The sequence below is a fragment of the Toxotes jaculatrix genome, chromosome 13 (assembly GCF_017976425.1).
Source record: "Toxotes jaculatrix isolate fToxJac2 chromosome 13, fToxJac2.pri, whole genome shotgun sequence".
Taxonomy (NCBI): domain Eukaryota; kingdom Metazoa; phylum Chordata; class Actinopteri; family Toxotidae; genus Toxotes; species Toxotes jaculatrix.
Window position 1 is genome coordinate 13,043,874 of NC_054406.1, and position 12,469 is coordinate 13,056,342.

At 40.9% G+C, this 12,469-nt stretch overlaps 1 protein-coding gene across 2 annotated transcripts in view; it reads left to right on the forward strand.

Annotated features, from left to right (window-relative positions):
• Positions 1 to 12,469, forward strand: part of vps50 (VPS50 EARP/GARPII complex subunit) — a 97,393-nt gene that overhangs the window by 54,799 nt on the left and 30,125 nt on the right. For both annotated transcript variants that reach the window (XM_041053206.1, XM_041053207.1), the window contains exons 14-21: positions 1,670 to 1,761; positions 1,883 to 1,977; positions 3,005 to 3,103; positions 5,154 to 5,244; positions 6,206 to 6,391; positions 7,429 to 7,547; positions 8,943 to 9,049; positions 10,213 to 10,334. In XM_041053206.1, coding sequence (XP_040909140.1) covers positions 1,670 to 1,761; positions 1,883 to 1,977; positions 3,005 to 3,103; positions 5,154 to 5,244; positions 6,206 to 6,391; positions 7,429 to 7,547; positions 8,943 to 9,049; positions 10,213 to 10,334 — 911 coding nt within the window. The remainder of the gene's footprint in view (positions 1 to 1,669; positions 1,762 to 1,882; positions 1,978 to 3,004; positions 3,104 to 5,153; positions 5,245 to 6,205; positions 6,392 to 7,428; positions 7,548 to 8,942; positions 9,050 to 10,212; positions 10,335 to 12,469) is intronic.

The following is a 12,469-nucleotide window of genomic DNA, read 5'->3' on the forward strand; positions in this document are numbered from 1 at the left end:
GCTTCAGAATAAGAAAAACACTACCCATGATTCATGCCTGTCTCCCTTGTTTTCTCCGACTAATGTGTCTAGCATCATCTGGTTTAATGGTTAATGAGGGGCAGTGTTTATGATCTCAAAAACGACGAGATCCACTCATATTCTATTGGTGACACATTTACGTTTTTCCACAGTGCTCGTACACTGAAGACTGAAGTCTAAAGTTTTGGAAATTCTTGTCTCTTGAATGTCTTTCCCATCAACCCTTGCAGCGATTGGCACACATGGAGATGGATTCACCATGTTGTTTGGTTTGCCTATAAATACACGTGCTTGGCCAATATTTGAAGAATGTTTTTATTTAACCAGAAGTAAAGGATGAACTCTAATAACAGATGCTGCAGCAGAATTTTAGCATTTTTTTACTCTGGCTTTTGTCCATGGTGGGATGACTGGGGTTATTTTTTTTCCCCCTTGTTTACAAGCTGTTGTGACTATGTATTTTGACTTGCAGTTTGAGGTATTACAATATTGGTCATCAGGGAGATGCAGTGGGTGGGGAGGCCTTCCTTCCTATGGATAGAGGCAGGTTTGAGGCTCCAGTGTCTACAAGCACCTTCCCTGTTAAACCATAGAGATCTGGGAAGCTGGCTTTACTGTAGAATATTACTGTTACTGTAGAATGAATTATAAATTATTTTGGATAGGTTTTAAAAGGTATATATGTAATGTATAAATTGTTTTAAACAAGGGGTTTCTATGAATAAAATGAGCATTATCAAAAGACAGAAGTACCATAACAACAAACATTAACCAATGGTTAATCCGTGACCAAGATGAGTCTCTGCATTTATCTGTGTTCCCAGTACATTAAAGGAAATTGTTTTGATTGACAGCCACCTGCTTGCAGGTGACTGTCGATCCCACATCCTACCTGACTCACAGGCTTTACGTTGCTGGCTTTCCTAGAAATCCACTTCAAATAGAGCGAGCATCTTGAGTTTAACTGAGGCAATTTTCGGCAAAGTATTGCAGCCACTATGACACTGTAGCCTCTGCAGTGTCGGCACCACATGCTATTCTATCTGATCGATCACAGAAAAAAAAAATAACACAAATAAAAGGACAGTGAGCTGACGACACAGGAGGGACCATGTTCCCTGAAGATGTTTCACTGTCTGACAGTCTGACAGGACTTCAGCGTCTTATTTAACTGCCATCTATTATCGTTCTGCTGGCTTCCACGTGGCAACCTACACTCTTTTCAGATGCCGACTGACAGCCACATAGGTACAGAACTTCTCACAGTCTCCAGCTGACATTCAGGCATAGTGGCACTCACATTAAATTACTTTTGACAGGGCTTAAGCTGGTCAGATCTGCAGATCAGCTCCACCATATACCCCTTTTCATATTAGAGTGCACCTGAGGAATCCTTTCTTTAACCATTGTCAAAGGGACATATTTAATGTGATCAAGAATAACCGTAGTCTTTATTTACTTTTGTATGAATCCAGTCTGCTGCACTTGCATCCATTCTTTTGTCCTTTGAAACAGGTAAATGAATTCATTCGTGTCTTGTCGAGAGAACAGGGCCAAACAATGTAAAAATGAAATGAAAAAGAAGACGGAATTTTATTGGTGTGTTAATTTTTAAATCCGTCTGTGTGTCCTGTTTAAATATGTCTAGATGATGCAGCGGCTGCAGAGTCTGATGAGTTAGTGGTGGACCGCAGCTATGTAAAGAAGAAACTAGAACATGGACTGACACGGATCTGGCAGGTTTGTAGAGAAGAGTTGACTTCCCCGTTTCTGTCTTCCTTTCTTTGTAATGTCTAAAGCATGTCACAGTCGCAAGTTCTCCCTCCACAAATCACCCCGTTCTTCTCATGTCTCTCTTCAGGATGTCCAGTTGAAAGTGAAGGCCTACATCCTGGGTACAGACATGTCCAACTTCAAATATGACGATTTCATAGTGGTACTGGATGTCATCAGCAGGTACAGCGCACAGCCGCAGCAGACGACTTATTCCTTGTTTCCTTTAATTGGTCTTCCTTATCTTGCTATCTCTGTCTTCTTCTTGTCTTTTTTTCCCTCTTTTTCATGATTATCTACTTTTACATGCAGTCTCTCTCGTTTGCTTTACTTGTTTTTTTTTCAGTTCTCATTTGCTCAGTCACTTACTCAGTTTGTACTTGACTGGAAAGAGTTTGTGTCAGCATATTTGCCATTTGATATTATGTGCTTTTCTTTCTGTTTTGGATGGTTTGCTTTGTTTGGTCTTTGTAAACACCATAGCGAACAGTACTCTGTCTGTCCCTTGACTGGCACGTTCCATTTACCAGAGCAAGTCTGTTTACATTGTGTCTCTATGACCCTGCTGGCTCAGCTGTCATTCAAACTCTCAAAACAGTCCTTCCCAGGCGGTTTTGAGAATAAAGGGCTGTTTTTGATGCAAAGATGTTTTTTTTCTTTATTGAAGGGTAAAATTATATGAACAACAAATTTGGAAAATTACCTGTCAGTTTTAAGGATGGTTTATTTAGAAGTACATTTATAATTTATGTAATTTTTGCAATAAAACCTTAAACTGCTTTATCAGTTTACTTGAGGATCGAAATCGATTGCTTAATCAAATCACTTCTTCAGTGAGAATAGTCCTATCTTGCAGTGTTTGCATCACTGTGTACGCGTACACTCCTCACAGCGTGTCTTCTATCCACATGCTCCATCAGGTGACAGGTGTTCTTGCTCTTACTGACAAAGAGGTGTTGATTATTGGAAACTTCAAGGCCACATACGCCATGAAACACCACTCCTTGGGCTCATTAACACAGCTGATAACACTTGGGGATTTTTTTTTTTACAGTGTAGATTGATTAGGCATAATTAGATTTTCTTTATTTATTCATAAAAAAAAATACTTGTGTCAACAAACAAATGCCTCTGTCTTACTTCTTCCCTCTCCGTCTCCTTCCTTCACCACTATCATTCTGACATCGTTTGTTCCCTTCAACTGTTTCAGGTTGATGCAGGTGGGTGAAGAGTTCTGTGGCAGCAAGTCAGAGGTCCTGCAGGAGTCTATCAAACGCCAGAGTGTCAACTACTTTAAAAACTATCACAGGTACAGGTGTTTCCATTGCTTCTATGCGACAGTGTGACAATTAGACATCATTTCTGTTCATTCACTGAGCTGATAGGATTAATTATGTGTGAACAATTAGACATAGAGTGCATGTGCAGCCCCCCTGATATTACTGAAAGAATGTAGTGAGATGATAGTAGGTGGAACAGATTTTTGGACAGCAGGTTGTCAGTGCTTGGCAGAAACTTTTACACACAGTCACAGCCATTGGCTGCCTCTAACTCACTCAGTTCCCAGTGTAACTCTCTTTGGAGTAGACGTGTAATTACATGGTAATACTCACTGAGCTGGAAGCACATTTACATCTTGATTACATACCCCTCACCATCCCCCCACCCGTCAGCCACATGAATATGAATACTTTCACACACGACAGCTCCACAACATCAGAGGTGATTTGCATTGATCAGTGATTGTAATTACCTGTCACAAATCATTGATAAGATGCTTAAATATCAGAGAGCTAATATGCCTCATACTCACGACACAAAATTGCAAAGGGGTGAGACGCGTGGTGGCATGATGGGATACATGTTTTTTGTAAGAGGTGATGAGATGGAGGCGATCTCAGTGTGAAATTGTGAAAAAGAAGTTCTGACAGAAGAAGAAGAGGAGGTGGACATGCAGCAGCGTTATGAAGGCATATTATCAAACCCCTCCATGCATGCTCTCACACATACACACACACATCTGCACTGCTGGCCAGGAGGCTTCCAGTGTGCATCATCTTTACGTTAGGTTTGATTCATTTTCCAGGCAGGTGTCATTCCCAAAGAGATTACCCATCAATGAACTTTGACTGCCTGATGCCTGTATTTGTCTGTCGGCTGCCTGCAGTCACACACTCAGTCACTGGGGCGGGTACATGGCATTGGTTGTTGGCCTGTGGGTGCAAAGGACAGAATGACATTGTCAGAGCTCAGACATGATAAATATCTAAGAGCTTTGCCACAAGTAATTTCTTCCCCCCCAACTCATTTTCTCTGTGATGTTTTGTTTTGATGTCCTTTAATTCTCAATGCATTATATTTAGGAAATATAGCTAAAGGGAAGTGGAGCCAGGATGGTTAAATAAAGTTTATTTAAGATCCTACTGTATGTTGAAGTCAACCAAAGTTTCCATTTAAAAAAAAAAAAAAAAAAAAAAGAAATTGCACCGCTCCTTTCTGTGTACATGAGAGCGTGCTGTGTGCGTTTTCCTGAATTGGGTGCATTGGCCACTCACCACCAAGTTTCAACCCTCACGTTGAGCTAAAGTTAGCTAGAATAAATCTAACCTCAGCACTGGGTAGTTGTTGACATATTGCCAAACCTGCATAGTTTCCACACAGGTTGCAGTCTGATTACATAACCAGTAGGTGGTTTTCTTCAGTTATTGGTAGACTCATACCCAGCTGTCCGAGTTAGAAAGACAGGGAAGATGTAGTGGTGGTTGGGGTGGCAACACAGGTTTATAGACGGAGGGAAGATTGGACACTATAGTGACTCACTATCGTTGTTTGAGGTACAAAGTGGTTCTACGGGACAGGATGGACGAGGGCTAGCTGATTAGCTTGCTACCTTAAGTTGATATCTCTGTAACACAATATATAGATGTCTTTGACATGACTTCAAAACTATTGTTTCTTCACATTCTGTTGATAATCGTAGTTCGTTTTTGAATGTCTTTAACTAAAATACTCATACATTACCCCTTTAAGACGAGTAACACAAGTCCACATTGCTCTGACATTTCCCACAGAAAGACCTGATATTGACCTAGCGGGTGAGCACCTGGGTGGCTGTCTTAAGTTGTGATCACAGTTAACATGGAAACATGTTACGCACGCACACCACACACACACACACATCTTCCTTTTCAGTTCGCATCAGTGACCTTTGCAGGGTTTGTTTATGTCAGCTCATTTAATCTGGGCTCTCGGGACAAGGGAGTTGGCTAAATATACGAAATGGCATGAGGTCAGTAATGGACAGATGTTGACTTCTTCTGTTTTACTTCTTGTTTTTTTTTCCTCCTCCATCTGCTCAGGGCACGATTAGAAGAGCTAAGGATGTTTCTGGAAAATGAGACATGGGAACTGTGTCCAGTGAAGTCTAACTTCAACATCGCCCAACTCCATGTGAGTAAGAATCACATCACTGGGGCGGGAAAGTGATGCATGGTAGCATTCATTTATTCCACATCGTCACCCACTGCACTCCCCCCGCTGATCCTCCACCACCACTGTGAAATTTGCATAAGGATATGAAACAGAGGATTCTCCTCAATGATTTCTGTGTGTGTGTGTGTGTGTGTGTGTGCGTGGGTGTCTCAGCTTGTGTATTTGGATAGGAGTAGTGAAGTTCACTGCACATTATATAACACAGATGAAGATGAAACGGCTGCTGTCCCTTGTGGCGTGTGTGTTAGAGGGTTTTATTTCCCCACACTCATGAGCAACAATTAAAAAAAAACAGATAAAGCCTTGAGCATTAGTGCCCAATGTAGATCATGTACAGCCACCACCAAAAATGTTTTAAGCATGCAATGGATACATACTGGAAACAACTCAAAGAAAAAAACCATTGTGCTTACAACATGTTCAGCTGCCTTCACATAGAAGCAGAAATGATAAATGGAAAGGAAGAAATGTCAGAAAGATGAATGGACTTAGTTCAAAGTCTGTTTTTTCATTTTCATACATCTTTTTTTCCCTTCATGTCCGTCTTGCTCGGGTAAATGGTGTTTAAAATAAAAAAAACAAAAAAACCCATATGCAAAAAAATCTGATTAATAAATGGCATGAGAATTGTGTGTGTACATAACTTTATGGTACACAACCTATTTAATGCTTTTGTTGTGTACTTCTATTTTATACTTTATATGTGAACTTTTTGTGAGAGAGTATGTTTGGTAGAACAGGTCAATTTTTTTAAATGCTCAAATTCCAAAGTTGTTAAATTATTATTAATAAGTTAATTTAAATTAAACACAAAACCTATTTTCTCCATTTCCTGTCTTATGTGTCTCATTTTCACCAAACACAAACCTACATCTGTTGTCCTTCAAAGTGTCTCTCTGTCCCATCTTCTCCGATCCAGGAGTTTAAGTTCATGGGCCAGTGTCGCTCCCCATCCGTTTCACCGAGCAGACAGGCCACGTCCTCGTCCACCCTGGCCCAGGAGGAGCTGTCTCTGTTCCAGCAGTATCTTCAGGAGGGAAACCCATTTGAGATGCACATCGAGCACAAAGAGGAGGAGACGGAAGATGTGCTGGCATCTAATGGGGTAGGCGCCAACAAAAGGCAGTTGCAAATAGCTGATGCTTGCTTAATGGTTTGCATTGCAGAACTTGATTATTATAGAACTTTGATGAGTTTTACTGTATATCTATCAGTATGATTGTGCAACTGCATCTTCAAAGCAAAAGACCAGCCTAGCTTGACTTGGGGGTGAGATCACTGGCTCCTTATCTTGTCCACTAACTTAAATCGAAGGCTTCTGCTAGCCACGCCAGTGTGAAAACCCCATGGGCACTGGCACGCACCTTTATATTAAACAACAACCAAACAGTGGCTACTAATGTGTGGTTAAGAAGGAGCAGGATAATCAGTAAACAATCTATAGTATTTTCACTAGCAAGATACTGTCAGTTGCTGTCAGTCAATGTCAGTCCCTTGAGGAAATTTTCAAGTCACAGGTGTGACACATCAACTGTTTTTATTTATATGGATCCATTTTCCTCTCAGGCTCAACATCAAAAGCAATATTGCACTATCTAACATATGAGGCTTACAGAAACCCTAGCATGGCTTGCTCTTAAGCTTGTAATCCTTTCAATATGGCTCTTGTGTTGCCTGAGCTCGCAGTTAAGGACAAAGAAAATATTGTCTTATTTCAGGGCATTACCTGAACTCTCCTCTGAGAGGTGAATGAATTTTCTGCTTCTCCCCCCTCAAGTCAGATGGTTTTCTTTTTGTTTTTAGATATTTTAATCACAATCCTTTCACACATCCTTTTGTTTTACACTGTTTTCTTTTTGAGTAGCCAGTTTGTATTTTGTGTTATTTTAAAATCTTTGTGGATCTTTCATTGAAGTGTTATCCAATCAACAGATCAGATAACACAGTTTCACCATGGCATCATATTTTTTTACACTTGTCTTCCACAACTGGCGGTGTGCTATGAAAGTTTCCCAGCGTGTTATAACAACGCTTGACTTCTTTTTGTCTTTTTATGCTGTACTGTGTTTCTTCTCTGCACTGGCTCTTTGACCGTCATTTTCCCCGACCTCCATCTGGTCTTTCTCTTTCTCGTTTCTCAAGTATGAATCAGATGAGCTGGAAAAGAGCGCGTATCAGGATTATGACAGCGACAGTGATGTCCCCGAGGAGCTCAAGCAGGACTACGTGGACGAGCAGACGGGTGACGCCCCTCTCAAGAGGTCAGTTTCAAGTCACATTATTTTACTCCTGTCAGGAGGCACACATCTCAGGCAAGTTACGTGGCCTTTCCATGTCTGCTCCCTTTCAGATTAATGAAAGAAAGTGAACACTTCACATTATTCACAAACATAAAATAAAATGATCTGTCCTTGAATTGTTTTTAACAGAGTTCTAAAAATATGCAAAGCCATGTATTACTCCATTTTGTATGCATTTCGCTACGATCATTTTAGCTCACCTCTGCCTAACCCTGCTAAGTATGCAGAAAACTTGCATAAAGCTTTTTGTCTACTCATAAAAAATTCTCTTTCTTCCCATCTCCACCTACGTGATTAGTAACTATTGAAAGATTAGTCGCTGTTTAATAACTGCAGAGGCAATCATGCGCTTCTCTGCACCTCATGCAAAAGGATTCATTTTCATTTGAATGAGAAATTTGAATGCAATTGAAGAAAATCTTGTATCTTGTCTGTTTTATTATCAGTGCCAAATTCTTAGGGTCATATAATTTATGCAAACAGTAACCACCTTAGCATGTTATAGCTGTAATTATGTGGTCTTCTTCTCAAGTTCATGTGGTGGGCGTCATAAATAACCAGATAAACTGGGATGCAATGTGATGGAGTTGTGAAATTTATAACCCTCTGTGTGCAGTTTGGAGTGTCTTTAAAAAAAAAAAAAGCTTCTGTACTTTATTTGTATGTGGTGGGTAGAATTACTAAGAACCTAGGACTGCGTGTGTTTGTGTGTTTATGCGTATCTGAGAGCTGACATCAGGTTTTGCACCGGATTTGTACGGGAAACAAGACACACAATACTATTACTTATTCAGCAGCTCCTCATTACAGGGGCATTTTTATAATGATCATTTCCTGTCATATGTGAAGTACAGTGACTTAGTAATGGTGTCGTGATGTTTGTGCTCAGGGTTGTCTCGTTATTTCACAGGTCTGACATGGTTGATATTTTTCCTTTAACTCTCACAACATTTCCTGTTCCGCCTATAGCCACTAAAATGCTAATTTCTGAATTCTGTTTTTTTTATAAGCAGGAATCACTAATGGTTAATTATTGAATGGGTGGCGTGATCACATCCAGAAATTATTCAGCCCAAGTAATGATTGCTGGTTAATATGACTCGATTATCAGTGTCAGGGGTCTGGTTCTCCAGGATCACCAGTTCACAGACTTTTACCACCTTGGGTCCTTCAGTGTCTCCTGCATTGTGTAATGGGTTCTGATTGATCAATTACAAGAGTGTGACCCGCACTAAGGTTTTGAACCTGTCCGATCGTTGCGGTGGATTAGTGATGTTAACACATATTACTGAGTCTTTTCTGTTCTCATGATTCTGCCCTACTTTCTCTTTCACTCCCACTTCCTGCACACATCAGTGTGTCCCGAGAGACCATAAGAAGCAAGAAAAAGTCTGACTACAACCTTAATAAAACCAATGCACCAATTCTCACCAACACCACCCTCAACGTCATCCGGCTTGTTGGTGAGTTACACACACACACACACACACACACACACACACACACACTCTACCACTTACCACTACTTGAGAGCAGCCCAGACTCAGCCGCAGTGGGTGTCCTCTCTGGCCTGCTGAGATTTCCATTTATTCACCAATTAAGCTAGCAGCTCATTGCAGTCAGCATGCTCAGGTGTGACTGAGCTGCACTAATAATGGTTAGCCTTCGCCCTGAGCTCTGACCTTTTGTTTCCAAAGAGGTGCTTACACGTCTTTGTGACGTGGCTGTAAAGACATCGGGTCCCGTCCTTGGGAGAGCGTGCCCTTTGGCAAGGCGACCCTCTTGATCTGATTTTCGTGTGTGAAAATGAATAAGAGTAGGTAGTTATCTTTCCTGTGTGGCTCTATGGTTGAATAAAACTTTTTGTGAATTCATTTAATAACTGATTCAGATTCGTAACATTCCAAACAATACATGATTTCACGTTACTACATGTTGTTTGCTGTAAAAATATTTCTCCATTCTCTGTTCATACCTCAAAACTTTACTGCGCATGTAGTCTTTTTTCACACAATAAGTAACATTGATTTACAGCCATGTGAGAAGCTTAAAGTAAGAAAAAGCCTAAGTTTGATTCCAAGCAATCACTTCTAATTCAGTCTACGCAGGTCTTTGATGGAGTTAGATTGCTCTCTGAGTTCTTGGAGCAGAATTAAGGAGAAAGGGCGTGAAAAATGAGAGTGTTAGAGAAATAGTGCTGTCTCAGTGGCAAAGCCAGCTAGATTGAGTTTATTTCTTCTTTTTTTCCCCTTCCATTCATCAGTTCTGAATCAATGGTAACCTTGTTACACTCCTGTACCTCTGTACTTATTGCTTTTATTACCTTCCTGTTAAATTAAATCCTTACCCTCAAGTGTATGCAAATGCAGTGTGCTCCTGCTAAAGTGCCTCCCCAAAGGACGTGGTTTCACTGTGATTAACCTACAGTAGTTTTACTTACTCTTTTAATCTCCTGCAAGATTTACTTAAGAACAGAACCATTTCATTCACTGCAAACTGATCTACTCAAGCAGGAAAAGAAAAAAAACTCACTGTGTGTGTCACACACTGGTGTACAGCCAGGGACACTTGTCCAACAAACCCAGATATCTGGTAACTGTTATACGTTTGTGTCCCCTCCGTACAGGAAAGTACATGCAGATGATGAATATTCTGAAGCCGATCGCCTTTGATGTCATCCACTGCGTGTCACAGCTCTTCGACTACTACCTGTACGCCGTGTACACCTTCTTCGGACGCAACGACATGGTACAGTGTTTCTGATCCCTTTTACTGTTTGATTTCATGCAGAAGAGAAATAAGTAAATACTGAGAGGCAAAGAAGCACACGCTCATAGTATATAGAACATACTAGATTTTTGACATTTCAAATGTCAGCTATGGCACTTTTTACCTTTGTGACCGTCTCTGTTAACGGTATACGGTAAAATAGACCATTTATAAACTTTGAGTTCTACACATACCAACCGCGTCATGTAGCGTTATTTGATGTGCGTCTGTTGACATTTGTAAAACGTACAGACAGAACTAGCAGTCAGACTATGGAAGCCTCAGTGTGGCAGTTTGGTAAGTAAATTAAATGTGCTAAAAATTGCTGCTTTTCTGGAGAGTTGACGCATGTTGATGCTGCGAAATAGGGCAGTTGCGAATCCTGACGCATTTACAAATGTCAAGATGCTGCCGATGTGTGTGCTCACATAGAAAACAGTTTGCCACGGTAGCATAGATTTAAGCTGCCAGCAATGAACCACAGCATGATGTACATCATTCTGCAACGGCGTGTGTGTGTGTGAAAGGAATGTGAGCTAGCGAGTTAGTGATACCCCCACAAGTAATTGGGTGGGTTTTTTTTTTTCCTTTCAGTGGTATGGTGCTTATTTTCTTTCTTTTTTCTTTAATACTTATTAGATGATATACAGTGAGACGGGGGATAACCACTGCCTCCATCTTTTCTCGTTGCTGTCCATCTCACAGTAAAAATTTCAGCTGAATGATAGGTTACAGTCTGCGAGCCCTGTCTCCCCCACTCCATCTAAAGACTATCATGTCATTTATACTGTGCCTCACAAAGAAAGAAAACACCATTTGTGTCACTATCACCCTCAGGGAAGTGGTAATGATAGCAACAAAATGACTTCTGTCCCATCGAGGTGGAAGAGATAAAGAGGAGGATGAACGCTCTGCGGGGGCCGCTTCAGTACATATTATTGGCATGTTTGTGTGTGTGTGTCTGTCTGTGTGTGTGTGTGTGTCTGTGTCATGGGGAGAAGAAAGAAAGTGACACACTAGTTGCAAGCTGACGGCTTGTCAGGAGGTCTCTTTTCTCATGTGCCTCAGTCTGACCACTGTGGCTCCACGAACGGTGTGTGTGTTTCTATCACTTTCACTGTCTTCATGCCTTTATTCGTATCATGTCTTTCTCCATGTCACTGTCTACTTTGTCATAAACTCTTTTCCTTTACACATATATTGTATTTCATTTTTCTCAGACAAGCCTGCTCTCTCCCTCTCTCCTTCTTTTTCATCTTTTTTGCCATGTCCTTAATCTTACACTCACTGCTCCTGTCACATGGCATCACTTGTCTCTCATTCCTCCTGCTTTTTTCCTCTCCCTACTCCCATGCCACTCTCTGTCTCTCTGTCCACATTTCTTTGAAACGCTCACTTTTTTTTTCCCTCTGTAACTCTAGTCCTCATTAAGTGTCATTTCATGAACCCATTCATTTCATTAATGGTCTCACTCAAAGAGGCACCTACAGTAAAATGCTAATGTCCCCATGAATTTTTAAAAAGCTGCTAGAGATTGCTAGGCACATATGCTGGTATTTTGACCTAGGCTCCGCTCTCTTTACACCACTGGAATCAAGATGGACTGCTTGACTTCTCTACTTGCAGAGTAATGGGTGACATTAATATTCAAAAGGGTAAATACCCCCATTATCTGTGTATATTGGCCCCTGTCAAGTCAAGCTGCAGTATTGACTCTGTCACACATATGCTAAAGATGTATTATGTGCCGTGCGCACAGATTCTCCATCACCATTGATAACCAGACTTTCAGCTGCCGGGATCGGGAGAGGAAGATTTACAAACACATTTTTGGAAAAGTGATTAATGTTTCAAAATTATGAAAAGTTCCTGTGCCCTGTGGGAATAACTTTCATATTTTATGTGGGTGTCTATTCTAGGAAGAGACAGAAAAAGGAGATAGTGAGGCAAAGGGGGCTAGACAGACAGATGTGAACTGAGGGATGCACAGAAGATAAAGATAGAGAAGTATGTACTGTGTCACAGAGAAGAGGAGAGAGGCTGGTTACCAAAACAATGAAGAAGAAAAGGTGCTGAGACAGCTGCAGAGGCAGAAAAAGAGAAAACAGATCAGG